The sequence below is a fragment of the Cupressus sempervirens genome, chromosome 9, assembly GCF_028749045.1.
Source record: "Cupressus sempervirens isolate cs-2001-9-10 chromosome 9, ASM2874904v1, whole genome shotgun sequence".
Lineage (NCBI taxonomy): Eukaryota > Viridiplantae > Streptophyta > Pinopsida > Cupressales > Cupressaceae > Cupressus > Cupressus sempervirens.
Genome location: NC_143126.1, coordinates 522,661,018 through 522,674,686, shown reverse-complemented (window position 1 = coordinate 522,674,686; position 13,669 = coordinate 522,661,018). Strand labels below are relative to the sequence as shown.

General features: G+C 32.3%; 1 protein-coding gene across 1 annotated transcript in view; it reads right to left on the bottom strand.

The window, feature by feature from the left end:
• The window catches only part of LOC149539647 (uncharacterized), a 134,995-nt gene that overhangs the window by 100,732 nt on the left and 20,594 nt on the right, over positions 1–13,669 (bottom strand). The window contains exons 2-5 of the mRNA XM_089802602.1: positions 10,055–10,209; positions 9,725–9,919; positions 9,371–9,568; positions 8,324–8,845 (exon numbers count right to left, since the gene is read on the bottom strand). Of these exons, the coding sequence (XP_089658728.1) occupies positions 8,324–8,845; positions 9,371–9,568; positions 9,725–9,919; positions 10,055–10,209 (1,070 nt within the window). The remainder of the gene's footprint in view (positions 1–8,323; positions 8,846–9,370; positions 9,569–9,724; positions 9,920–10,054; positions 10,210–13,669) is intronic.

Below are 13,669 nucleotides of genomic sequence, written 5' to 3'. Positions count from 1 at the left end.
GGGGTCAAGTTTGAATCATTCAAGAGCCATGGTTAGAGTTCCTACCATCTTAATAGTTCTATTTGGACCTCCTCATGTGTATAAGATACTTCATCCATTAAGTCACTAAACTAAAGAATTCTTGTCTTTAGGGAATTTATAATAGCTATAGCTTTTTCACTTTTAGCAGTCTCCAAGTTATTTAGACACAAGGATAGTTGGAAAATAGGTTGATACAGAGAGAGTAGGTGGATAAAATTCATATTTAAGAGAGAAAATACACAAGGAAATTCCTACATGTGGGCATTGGTAGAGATGTAAATCTCACTTCTATCCAAGTCAACAAGAAGGGGGGAGGGGGTGAGGAAGTGGATTTGGATTTATTAGGGTTGTTATTGGAGATAATGACCGATCGTGAGGTTGGTTGAGGGGGAGGAGAAACTAATTCCCTTAGTAGGGAATAGGGGGAAAAATGAGTTTTCTCCTTATAAATAAAACCTTCATGTTGAAGAAATCTAATAGAGATTGGGTTGTAATGAGGGGTTGTGGTTAGGGGAATCTAATTTAAGGGCCCACAAGAAGAGTTAGGGGGAGGAAAATTCCTACAAAAGAAAGACTCAGCTAGAATCGATATTGCCATGAAATAATTTAGGTGAGAAGATGAAGGATGAGTTGTCATTGATGATTAACATATCAGAAGGTTCCAAGCAGGGGTTAATCAAAACTAGAATCTTAAAATCTTCTTGGGAGGATCTCAGATTTTTGAATCCTAAGGAGGATCCAAAGCAATTATTTATAATCTTTAGGATTTCCCAATTGAGGAGGGAGATTGGAAGGGTTCCCAAATTGAACCAGGTTGGAATTCTTTGCATTTTGAAGGAGATGGGATTGAAATTAGAATGCCACTCAAAAAACAGGAAGGGAAATCATTCAAAGCATAATTTTCCCTCTTCTAAGAAATAATTCTTAAGAGATTCCACATAACATTCTATGCAAAAATTATTTATGTTGAATACGAGAAATACTTACTTGAGCCATAAACAAAGAGTTCCACCAATCAAACATCCTTGGAGAGTATTTTATGTTCTAGAATGCCAACAATTTGAGGGAGCTCGACAATGCATCTACATTCAAAAGGGGAGCAGAGTTGTCTACCTAAGATTTATGAATATGAGGGTTAGGGTTTTTGGACAATTCTTTGTTAATTGAATCATGGGATTTGCTACTGGACTCCAGATATCCACCTAGAGAAATTTATTTTCTCTAGAAGCAAAAGGAGGAATGGAAGATGACAACTGAATAGCCTAAATCCCATCTACTTTGCAGGGGAAGGAATTTTTGAGGGGAATGGGTGGAACTTGAAGGAATTTCCTATTCCTTCAGGACTTGGTGCATCTCTCTTTCCTTTTCATGATTGGAGGACTAACTTTCCTGTATTGTAGAGCCAAGTGTAGGAAGACACTTTTGGCATTTCTAAATAGCATTTTCTTTAGTCTCTTTCTAGTAACCTAGAACCAAGGAATTTCAACTTGGGACTAAGTGGGAGTGAAACAAGAAGGGAAACTAAAGATCTTCATCCTCCATATAGAGGATTGACTAAAGGGGGAAGACGGAGGAGAAATGAATAACATAATGGCAATCCTTGCGGTGGTCAAGAATAGTGAATTTTTCCATCTCATAAGATGAAATACAATAATACTAAATTTTTCTATATAATTTACTTTAAAAGATAGTTATATTTAGAAAAAAATTAAAAATAATAAACAAAGTACATACAAATAAATAATACAATCATAATAAAAAAGAAACATTATAAAAATAATAAAAACAAAATAGTTCACTTAAGAAAATGTTGGTGGAGGGAAAACACATGTTCCTACCCTCGCTTTATGCAATTTACTATTATCTTATTTTTAAAATATACTTCTTATTCTCATATATTAAATTTTATAATTTAATTATTATATTCTATTATATTTATATATAATTTAACTTTTCTATACAATTTTTAATTTTTAATATAATTTACTTTGAAATATAAAAATGTAAATTAAAAAAAAATTATAAACAAAATACATACAAATAAATGATACAATTAGAAAGGAAACACAATATTAAAAAATAAATAAATAAAATAATCCACTTTAAGGGAGGTGGTAGAGGAGCAATATATGTGTGTACCCTCACTTTATGCAATTTACGATCATTTTATATTTTATATAATATAATTCTTATTTTTATATATTAAACTTATTAATTTTATTATTATATTCTAGTATATTTTAAAATGTCATAATACTTAAATTTTCTATACAATTTTTATTTTTCATATAATTTACTTTGAAATATAATTATACTAAAAAATAAAATGTAAATTAAAAATAATGAAGAAAATACATACAAATAGATAATACAATCATAATAAAAATGAAACACAATAATAATAAAACAAGGGCTTGCAAGAGCTAGAGTCCCTTGTCTTTTGCTAAAAAAATAGATGATTGTTTTAGTGATTGATTTGTCAAATTTTGTATTAATCATATATATTTTAAAATATTAATTTGTAAGTATGTAATTGGAAGATAATGTACAAATATATAGTGTGGATAAGATCCAATGCATTTCTTGCAAACAATTTTATGATAACAAAATTAATACTAGTTATTGTAAATAAATTTATTTTAAAATAGACAATAATAAAATATTTATATATACTTATTTCAATCTATATTTGTAGTTAAAATTGTTGGAAAATTAAAATTTAATAGAAAAGACAAGTTATGCTGTTTGCAAAAAGCAATTTTCATATTTGTCTATTAAGCGAAATTCATATTTCGTTGCAAATTAGAATCCAATAAATAAACAACATTTATAATAATGTTTGAACTTGGAAGATATTTGAATTTTTTATTTGAAATAAAATCAACAATATTGAAAGGAATATGCAATATAGGCCATAATATTTTAAGGACAATAGCAACAATATTCTCTATTTTTCAAGAGGGAAAATAATAAAGAAATGCATTGAAACACCTCCATATGTTTCCTAAAATGAAGAACAAAAATATTTTATTTGTGTATATAGGTAAATCCCAAAAAAATTTGGACAAAAAAAAGTTAAGACAATTCTTGTTGCTTGTGTTCAGATAAAAAATAAAAATGAGTGACTTTTATAGAGTATTTTTGAAGGCATTGTTAAAATCTAAACAAGAGGCTACAAACCTTTAAAAAATTAATATCTACCTGAAAATCATTGTGGAAAGAATAGAGAAAGGAGAAGCACCATGAACAGTTATTTAAACATAAATGAACAAATTTTTGAAATAAATATAAAAAAGAAATATTAAATGCTTTCAATTAAGGTCATCAATTAACTACACTAAAACATACGTTATATCCATGACCTGAAAAATAGAACCAAAACTAACTATTTATCAGCTATAGCCAAGGAAATTCATTATCAGTAAACAAATAATATGAATAAATGAGAAGACAAGATAGACAATACATTATCCATTGTAATAAAATAGTAAGAGTTTGTAAAAAAGAAGAAGTTATTATGTGTGTAAAACAAAAATAACTTACATCATCCACTGTAATAAAATAGTAAGAGTTTGTAAAAAAACAGTTATTGTGTGTGTAAAATAAAAATAACTTAAAAGGTAGGCAAAAATTTATTTTAGCAAGTACTATTTATTAAAAAGGAAAATATTTTGAAAGGAATGTTTTGACTATTTCAAAAAATAATTATTGAGTTGGATGGGCAATATCATTATTGCAAACTAAATAATGTTGAAAAAAAATTGTCTGAAAAATTATTATGGGCAGTGTTGTATATGTTGAGGAAGATGGATGATAATAATGAAATAAAATGTAACATTGTGTGTAACAAACCAAGTTTTTTGAATCATAATCTAATATAAATGATAGAGCTCAAGATTTATTTATCTGAGTATTCTAAATGTTCTAGAAAATCATTGCGCAGTACATTGCATGAAATACTAGTATTCTAGCTATTGTAAGGGCCAATTGTTTCCAAACTATGAGACAAGATTTAGAGAAAGCGTGACATACAGACAAGGAGGAATATCAAATATAGTTACAAGAGTAGGAGACAATCTAGGTAACAATCCAAAAGCCCCCCCACCATTAATAATAGAGGTGTTAAAGTGATCAAAACTAGCAACACTATCGGCATGGCTAGAATCCACAATATTATAGTTCTTCACAACTTGCAAATAAATATGTAAGTCTCATCATTCCTAGTCTCAAAAATTCCTCTTCTCATGCAAAAAATGCCACATCATAAGAAGATGCATTTTAAAGACAACAGTTTGAGCCTTAAAAATATGGATTTTAATAGATGTTTAATACTTATCTCCTTCAATATTTAAGTATTTCTAAAATCCACATGAAAATGATTGGCACTATGGAGGCATTTGATTCTATTGAGGTTACTAAAAAAGGTTTACTCAATGGCTTTCATGGAGTCTATAAATTTTCTACATTATGTTAGAACACTTAGATTATATGTCTACAAAAATCTTATTTGTTCAGAGACATGTATCTAACTTTGTTGAAAAAAATCAATGCCTCTAACATTTTCTATACCCTGATGGAGGGTTTCAAATGAGCTTCATACCATAATATTGTATGAGAACTGAAAATATCTTCGTGCCTCTGAAAATATCTTCTCCATTATTTAAATGCTTCCCTAGGCTGCTGATTTGGCTAGCAAGATCATCTACTTTCATATCTTCCAAACTCAAATATTTTCTAAAGAACTCTCAACCTTTGCATAATTTCTTTCAATAACTTCTTCAATTTATTTCTTAATCATAAGGCCTTTATGATGACTAGATGGAATGATGAACTGTTCAAACTAGACTTAAGAACAAGGGCTTTTATTTTTAACTAACTTTTGATCACTTCCTTTCTCATCTTCATCTTTGCATCCAAATTCTTGAGGCAATTTTTTTCCTAGGGCATGCAATAGAAGTTGATGTAGTATGTGGAAAAACTTCCTATTTGTGATCATGACTCTTACTTAACTCTTGCTTAATCCATCAGACCTTTTTACTCACTAGACCATGTTTTGATCTTTTAGAGAAAAGATAGCTGAATACACCAATTTGTTCCTCAAAATATCACATGTAACAATCAGTCTAAAAAATTGAAGGCAAAAAAAAGATTAATTAGATAGCAAATTTTTTTTATGAAATTTACTAGAAGATGGGCCAAATAGTAGAATATTCACTGTGAAAACAAAGCCCTATCTTTTAAAAATATTTCCTTAAAAAAGAGATTTCAAAGAATATGCACTTGGCTAAGGAGGATAATGAATATGTGGCCAAGGAGGAGCTTCACATTGAATGGTAGCACAAACTGAAAGTTAGTAGCTACGAATATAAAAAATGCCCAAAACATAGAAAATTATAGAAAGAAAAAGAATGAAGATGTCTGGAGTCTTTCATACAATGACAAAAACTATCTAATATTAATTTCATAATGAGAGTAGACATCCTTTGCTAAAGTACAATGTTGAACACCATTTTTATCCAAGGACTACATAAAATACCACTCTGACTTGGGGTTTTCATTACTTGAAGAATATGAACTCTGTATAACTCTATTTTGATGTGTTCTTAAGAATAGATTCCCTGCAACAAATACAAACCCTTTATAAAAATATATAAGGCTATTGTAATACAATACAAATCCAATATTGATGTGATATGAATAAAAAAAACTCAAATAATATATAAGACAAGAAAGCCATAAGGCAGAATGAGCCATAGAATATAATGGAGAAAATGGAGAAAGAAAACTACATTCGTTTTACTTATCTCCAACCCAAACCAAAAAAACACCAAAGCTTTGTGAGTATTCCAGAAAGCAAGTATGAAATATAAAACAACTACCATATAATGGCTTAGTACTTGCCTTAGTTTTAATAGTTTTTAGTATAAATCTAATGTTAAAACAATAAATTTATCATAGTATATAATTTTTTTTATCAACACAAATCTTATATAGTTAAATTCTATTCATATATATATATATATATATCATATATACTATTATAAATAAATTATAATATGAAAATAAAAATATTTTAATAATAATAATATATAATAGTGTTTCTTAAAATATTATATAATATAAGTATAGATAAATCTTTTTAAAATATTTTAGTTGAATGATTTTATTTTCTTCTTCTTAAAAAAAGAATATTAAAAGTATAAACATCTAAACTAACTTACTCAAATAAAAATATTTAACTTCAATTCTGCCATATAAGACTCAAAACAATTCACCCAATCAAATCATCAAAAAATATTTAATAGAAATTATGTAGTTAAAAAACTTGCATCTAATTGTGCATTTTATAACTAAATTTCAAATGATAAATTTAAACTCATAAAAACAACAAGTGCCATGTAGTGACATGTACTTGCCTTATAATTTAATTGTATTTGTAATAAGTTTATAGAATATAATTGTTATTTTTATATTTTAAATACAATTAATTTAGTCTAATTCAAATGTTCTTTTACTCAAGACTTAATTATAGTTAGAAAAATTATTTGAAAAATGAAAAATAATTCATAATTAATAAATTTTAGTGTATAGTTATAAATAAACTAATAGAATTGTTGAAAAAATGAAAACAAATTACATTATTAATTTCAATGTAGGCAACTCTTTTTAGCATGAATCTACAATGTAATCAATATTAAAATAAATATATGTTCTTAATGTCGTATCTGTTTCTTATATTTTATTTATAGTTAATCTTTTTAAAATGTTATATACACTTCAATTATAATTTCATGTTTTTATATTAAATTTAAGTTTTTTTTTTAAAAAATGAACTTCCACTTAGAAAAAGTCTTAAGATAACACAATTTTCCTAATTAATAAAAATATTCCAACATTTTTACATCACAATAATCCACATATATCTAGAAACCTAAGTAAATTTATTTTATTGCATTTTATATAAGGGTATTTTAATTTTATGACTTTTGTTATATTTTATTTTAAAATTAAGTTTTTCTTTTATATTTTATTTATATGTCTTTTTATATACATAGTAATGTGTTTATTTTCCCTCTTACAAAACTTCATTATTAATGATATATCAGTATAAGTGCTTTGTAACTACGAGAATTTTGCCGAAAGGATTGCAATATGGAGAACCTCCAAAAAAAAGGCTCCTATAACACAAAACCATTAGCCAATCATATAATTTGTATAAAATATAAAAATTACAAACAAATAACAAAACTTTACAAGTATCCCACCACTAATAACCACTAATATCCCAATTACCTACATTCTTTGAAGCCCACTTTGCCAAACAATCTGCCACCTTGTTCCATTCTAGAGGGATATGATGAAAGGAGACAGAATCCAAGGAACTACAAAGACTTAAAATTTGTCTTCCCAAAGAGGCTAATTCCCAATTAACATTCTCCCAACTCTAGTTATTTAACATATCAACAACAATCTGAGAGTCAGACTCACATATGATCTTTTTTCAGCCTAAAGAGCATCCTCTCTCAACAACAATCTTAATAGCCAGGGCCTCCATCAAATTATTAGAGTGCTGACCCTTATAGGTAGAGAAAAGAAAAACCACCTCACCCTCATTACTTCTACCTATAGCTCCAATACCAGCATGACTAGGATTCCCCCGAGAAGAGCCATTTGTATTAATCTTCAAGATTCCAGCTAGGAGAGGACTCCATCTCCCCACCCTACAAACAGGTTGCTTACCATAACAATGCCTTTTTCCAAAAGTATGCCCCCAATTATTACCATCCAAATTTAAATTCCTCACAATAGCTTGGTCACTCGGATCTATACTTTCAGACATATCACATTTTGCAAAAATAGTGTCCTGAAGCGTACCAAGAATCTTCCTCCACATCTGAGGGCTATCCAATTTGGAATCAAAAAAGATTCTGCGATTCCTTTCCAACCAAAGGTTCTAGTGAAGAAGAACCGGTCCAACCATCCAAGCAACTTGCAAAAAGAAAGTCTTTTTTGGAGGTCTGCCCAAGCCTTCCCAAAATTCGGTGAGAGAAGTGACATGGATACAACCATGGCACCAAGCCTCCCACCATCTATGCCATATTTCCCTCGAAAAAGGGCAGAGAAAAAATAAGCGAGAGATACATTCTTCATTATGCACACATAAGAAGCAGATAGAAGGTCCTTGGAAGCCTCTTTTGTGAATATTCTCCCACGTGAGACACTTCTTTTGAGCTAACAACCATAAGAAAAAATTACACTTGGGCCAAGAAAAAATATTCTAAACCTTCTTCCACTAGTGTACTTCCGCTAGACCATGCAATTTCCTGTCAAGTGTAGCATAGCCTTGAGCTATCAAAAATTTTCCTTTAGGACTAGGACTCCAAGCCAAAACATCTCTCTCCTTGAGAGAGCTACAAAACATACCCTCCAACACATGAGCAAGAAGTGCACAATCCTCTTTAGAGGCAGCAACAGGCCACTCTTGAGAATCCTTCCAGCAAGTCACCTCCACCTGACCCAAAAGCTTGACAGTTTTAAAGTGCTCCACCTTAAACCAGTCAGCATTAGTAAAAGCATGATAAAGAGGTTGAAGCTGGGGAAAGCTAGAGATCAAGGGCGAGTGACCATCCCAAGAGTCTTGCCAAAATAGAGCATCCAATCCACTATTACAAATCCAAAAAAGACCCTCCTTAATTAGCTGGGCTCCCTTCTTAAGGGTATTCCAAACACAAGAACCTTTCCCCACCAAAGTGAGCCTTGGTACATCTGAGCTATCAACCCCAGGAAAGTACTTATGAGTAAGAATCCTAGCCCAATCCAAATGCTAATTGTTGCACCATTTCCAATATAGCTTAGCAGCCAGTGCCATGACAACCAGAGCCATAGACCTAATATCAAGGCCCCCAGCATGCTTTGGCCTGCAAACATACTCCCACTTAACTAGGCTCCACTTTGATGAGAGGAGGGTACCGGGCTAAAGAAACTGTCGAGATAGAGCATCAAAATCCTTCACAAAGGAAGAAGGGGGAACTTGCACACCACACTTGTAAATAGGGAAAGTTTGCACCACAATTTTTAGAAGGACCGCTCTCCCAGCAGAAGAAAGCCATCTGTAAGTCCAATGATTGAATTTGCTCCAGAACTTATCCAAGAGCCCTTGTTAATACACCTAATACTAAGATTACAAAGCCAAGGGGACCCCAAGGTATATCAGGGGGAGAGAGCCAATCTAAAATCTAAGGATCCTGGCAATCCTATTTTGAATAGGTTGTGGCATATTGAAGAATTAAATGGAAGATTTTCCATCATTTATGCACTAACCTAAAGCCCTCAAGTAGATATCTAGAACCTGCCTGAAGTTCACAGCTTCACTAACTCTGGCAGAGCCCATCAATAGAGTATCATCCACAAATTGGAGGTGAGAATAGGAAGGGACAGAGTCATCCCAACTCCAACCTTGAATAAGACCCCACTCCACTTGAAACTTAATTAATCTTCCAAGACCTTCTACCATGATAATGAATAAGTAAGGAGATAAAGGATCCCCCTGTCGAAGTCCTCGAGAAGCACTAAACAAATTAGATGGTTCCTCATTTACAAGAACAAAATACGAAGTGGAGGTCACACAACTAAGAATCCAATTCACTCACTCCTCAACAAAACCAAATGCCAATAGAATTTTTTGTAAAAATTCCTAGATCACCCGATCATAAGCTTTAGCCATGTCAAGCTTCATAAACATAGCCCTCCCCTTAGAATTGGCCATAGAATGAATAGCTTCCATTGCAACCACAACACCATCCAAAATTTTCCTTCCTTCAACAAAACCCCCTTGCTCTGGAGAGATCAGAGAACTGAGAAGAGGCTCAAGTCTCTCAGCAATTAGCTTAGTGATAATCTTATAAACAACATTACAAAGTGCAATAGGTCTAAATTGAGTCAGTTGATTAGCCCCCTCCTATTTAGGTATGAGAACTAAGAAAGTAGAATTCATTGATATGAGCATCTATTTGTTCCTATGTGATTCTCAAACCACTTCAAGGAGATCAAACTTCACTATTTCCCAGAGCTCCTGAAAGAACTCAATCAAAAATCCATCAAGGCCAGGAGCCTTACCTTTGTCCATGTTAAAAACTACTTTCTCCAATTCAGTCAGCGAGATAGGACATAAGAGAGCCTCATTCATCTCTGCAGAAACAAGGTGAGGAATGCAGTCCAAGATCTACTTCTTCCCCTCCCTAGCATCAAGATCCTCCTTAGAAAAGAGATATGAAAAATAGTTGATTGCAGCCCTCAAAATATCACAATTGGAAGAAAGATGATCCCCTTCAAGCTAGATCAAAGAGGATAAAGAATTCCCCTGTCTTCAAGCCTTGACCAAATTATGGAAGAATGCAGTGTTCCTATCCCCCTCCTAAAGCTAGTCAACATGAGATTTTTGCTTCCAAAAAATATCCTCCCAAAGCTCCCACTCTTCTAATCCTTTAAGGGCCAAGGACTCAGCTTCACTTAGGCCAACAGTCCTCCCTTGATCTCGAATCAACCGAGTAATGTTGTCTAACCTAGTCTGAGCAACAATCCTCTGAGCCTGTAGATTCCCAAAACTTTTTTTATTCCACCTCTTAAGTGTGTACTTAACATGCAGGAGCCTCTTACAGAAAGTATACATTGCCATCCTGTGGGCAGGTATCCCCTCATACCACCAATCCACCATTAGGTCCTGCAAAGACTAGTCTCTTAACCACATTAACTGAAACTTAAAAGAAGGGTTTTTGGTGATTCCATAAATAGTAGTCGAGAGCTTGATAGGCCAATGATCCGAGCCTCTCCAATCAAGAATTTTTGAACTGGTGATCAGCCTGCTATTCATCCAATAACAAGAAACCAAAAATTTGTCGAGTCTTTCTGAGATAGCCTCAACACCACATCTCCTGTTATTCCATGTAAAAACACCATTATTCAACTTCACATCAATGAGCTTCAAGGAATCTATCATATCTCTAAGAAGATTTGTAGAAGGGTCTAGCCTAGCAATCCTACCATGTTTTTCATCTAAACTAGTAATAGAGTTAAAGTCCCTAGCCAAAATCCATGGGAGAAATGGATCTAAGGCTTAGATGTAACTAATATGAGTCCAAAGTTGTGACTTGCCTAAAATATCAGTAGGAGCATAAATATTGGAAAGAAGGCATCTTTCTCCGGTGTCCAAACAAGATATAACCAAAGAGATAGAAGATCAACTAGAAATTCACCATAAGCAGAGAACTTTTCTCGGGTTCTAGAAATAAGCAACTCCACCTGAACTGTTATGAGCTCTCGCCCCTAAAAAATGTGTATTTTAATAACATTTAACATTTGGTAATATTTTCAAATTATTGAAAAAAAAATAGTAATAGTATAAACATGACAAAAACTATAATCTGCTCCTGAAATAATAAAAAATAAAATAATCCATAAAAAAGATGGTGATAGAGGAGAAACATATTCATGCTCTCACTTTATACCATTTACTATCATTTATATTTTATAATATAATTTTTATTCTCTTATACTAGTTTTTTATAATTTTATTATTACATTCTAATATATGTTTGAAATATACTAAATTATTAACTTTATAGTAATAAGAATAAATTTACAATAAATAGAAATAGATATGATATTAATGAATAGTGTCAGCCAACGCACTCCCAATACAAACGGACATCTCCACTCTGACCAACCTGTAACACTTGGCTCCATTTTTGGAAAAACACAATGAAGAATTTAGCTAAATTATAGGATCACTCCCCACCAAAATAGCCTCCCACCACAGCATCCTATGAAATTAAAATTAAACAATTAGTATAAATCACTATTTCACTGCTTCTCTGTTTCCTAACATGGGAAATTGGAATCCTTCCAATATTTCTCAGTTTTGTATTTTCATTTTAGTGTTTTTCCCTCCTCCCTTGGCATTTTTGATCCGTTTTTCTTCTTCAATCCGCTGTTTCAGAAATCGATTTGCTTTTTCATAAAATGCAGTTTTTAGGTTTTCTTTGTATGGTTTTGTAGTTGAATGCCACCACTTTCTTGCATATAAAGATCAAGAAATGAATCTTTCTATATTTCTTCATATATTTTGTCAAGAATGAAAGGTTATCAGTAGCATGAAGTTTTCTCGAATGTCTTCTTCCTTGCAGAGAAAGAAATGTTTATCTGTGGTATGAAGGAAAGATAGCTGTAAGTATCTTCGGCAATTTTCCTTCCTTCAACAAAACCCCCTTGCTCCAGAGAGATCAGAGAACTGAGAAGAGGCTAATATTAAACTTTTAAAAGTTGTGTTAATCTTTTATTTCCTAAAAAAATAGCCTCAGGGTCTTTGAAGTTTGGTTTGATGGGTATTTAGAGCATTTGCCAGCCCTTGTAGATCTGAAATGTCTTAATATGGGTCAAAAGATTTGGGTTTGTACCATGTACTTATTTTTTACTATTTCTTGTAGGATTCTTTTCTAGAAGGTAGGGATTGGAGGAGATGGGTGAAAGAGATAAAAATTGGTCTCATTCTCTTGCACCTTCTCATCTTTGGAACAAGAGTGATGGGAGATTGTTTCACAATTTTGCTAAATATAATAATTTGTCTAGGTCCACCTCTAGATCACAGCTTCACTCATTGAACAATGTCCCAAATATTGGAATGCCTCTCTCATCTTCCTTTACTGGTGATTTTCCTTCTCTTCAAATGAAGGAAGAAGATAATGGGGTGGCCATTTGTTTCGCAAACAAGCTACCATTGAAATTCCACATGGGAGGGCTTGCTGCAACTCTGCAAAGTGCTGCTATTGTGAGAGCCAACAGAAGGAGAAGAATGGTAAGGCAGAGGAGGAGAGTGGGTAGTATGACTATGGAGGTCAATTTGAAGCAGAGCTCTCATTCCTTGGCTTCCATTGAGGAATCCCAATCCACCACACAGTGACATAAGTCTAGAGGTCGAGGTCACATTGACAACAATGTCGAGCACAAAGAAAATGATCAGGTGGGTGATCTTTTTCTTTGTTAAGATAATGATTAGGTAGGTGATCTTTTTCTTTGTTTTTTATTAGATAAGCAGGGAAAGAGGCCTGAGCCATTATACATGCTATTTGGGTATTGGGAATGCTAGTGTATGGGAAGAGGCCGGAACCATTAGTTTTATTCATTTGGTTTAATTTTGATATAGCTTGTTTGGGTGTTGAGGATTCTAGTGCACAGAAAGAAGCTAGAAGCGTTAGTGTTTTTTTTAATGATTGAGTTTTGGTATTGATATTGTTAGTGTATGGAAAGAAGCCTAAACCATTATACTTTTTTGATAATTTAGTTCCCGTTTGATGTAACTTGTTTGGGTATGGAGAATGCTAGTGTATGGAAAGAGGCCAGAAACATTAGTTTTATTCTGGTGATGATTGGGTTTCAGTTTAATGTAACTTGTTTGGGTGTTGATAACGTTAGTGTATGCAAAGTGGCCAAAACCATTGGGTTTGTTCCTTTGATAATTGGAAAGAGGCCAAAATGATTAGTTCTATTCTTTTGGTTTCAGTTTCATACAACTTGTTTGGGTATTGAGAATTCGAAAGCCAGAAATGTTAGGTTTATTCGTATTGATAATGCTAGTGTATGGAAAGAGGCCAGA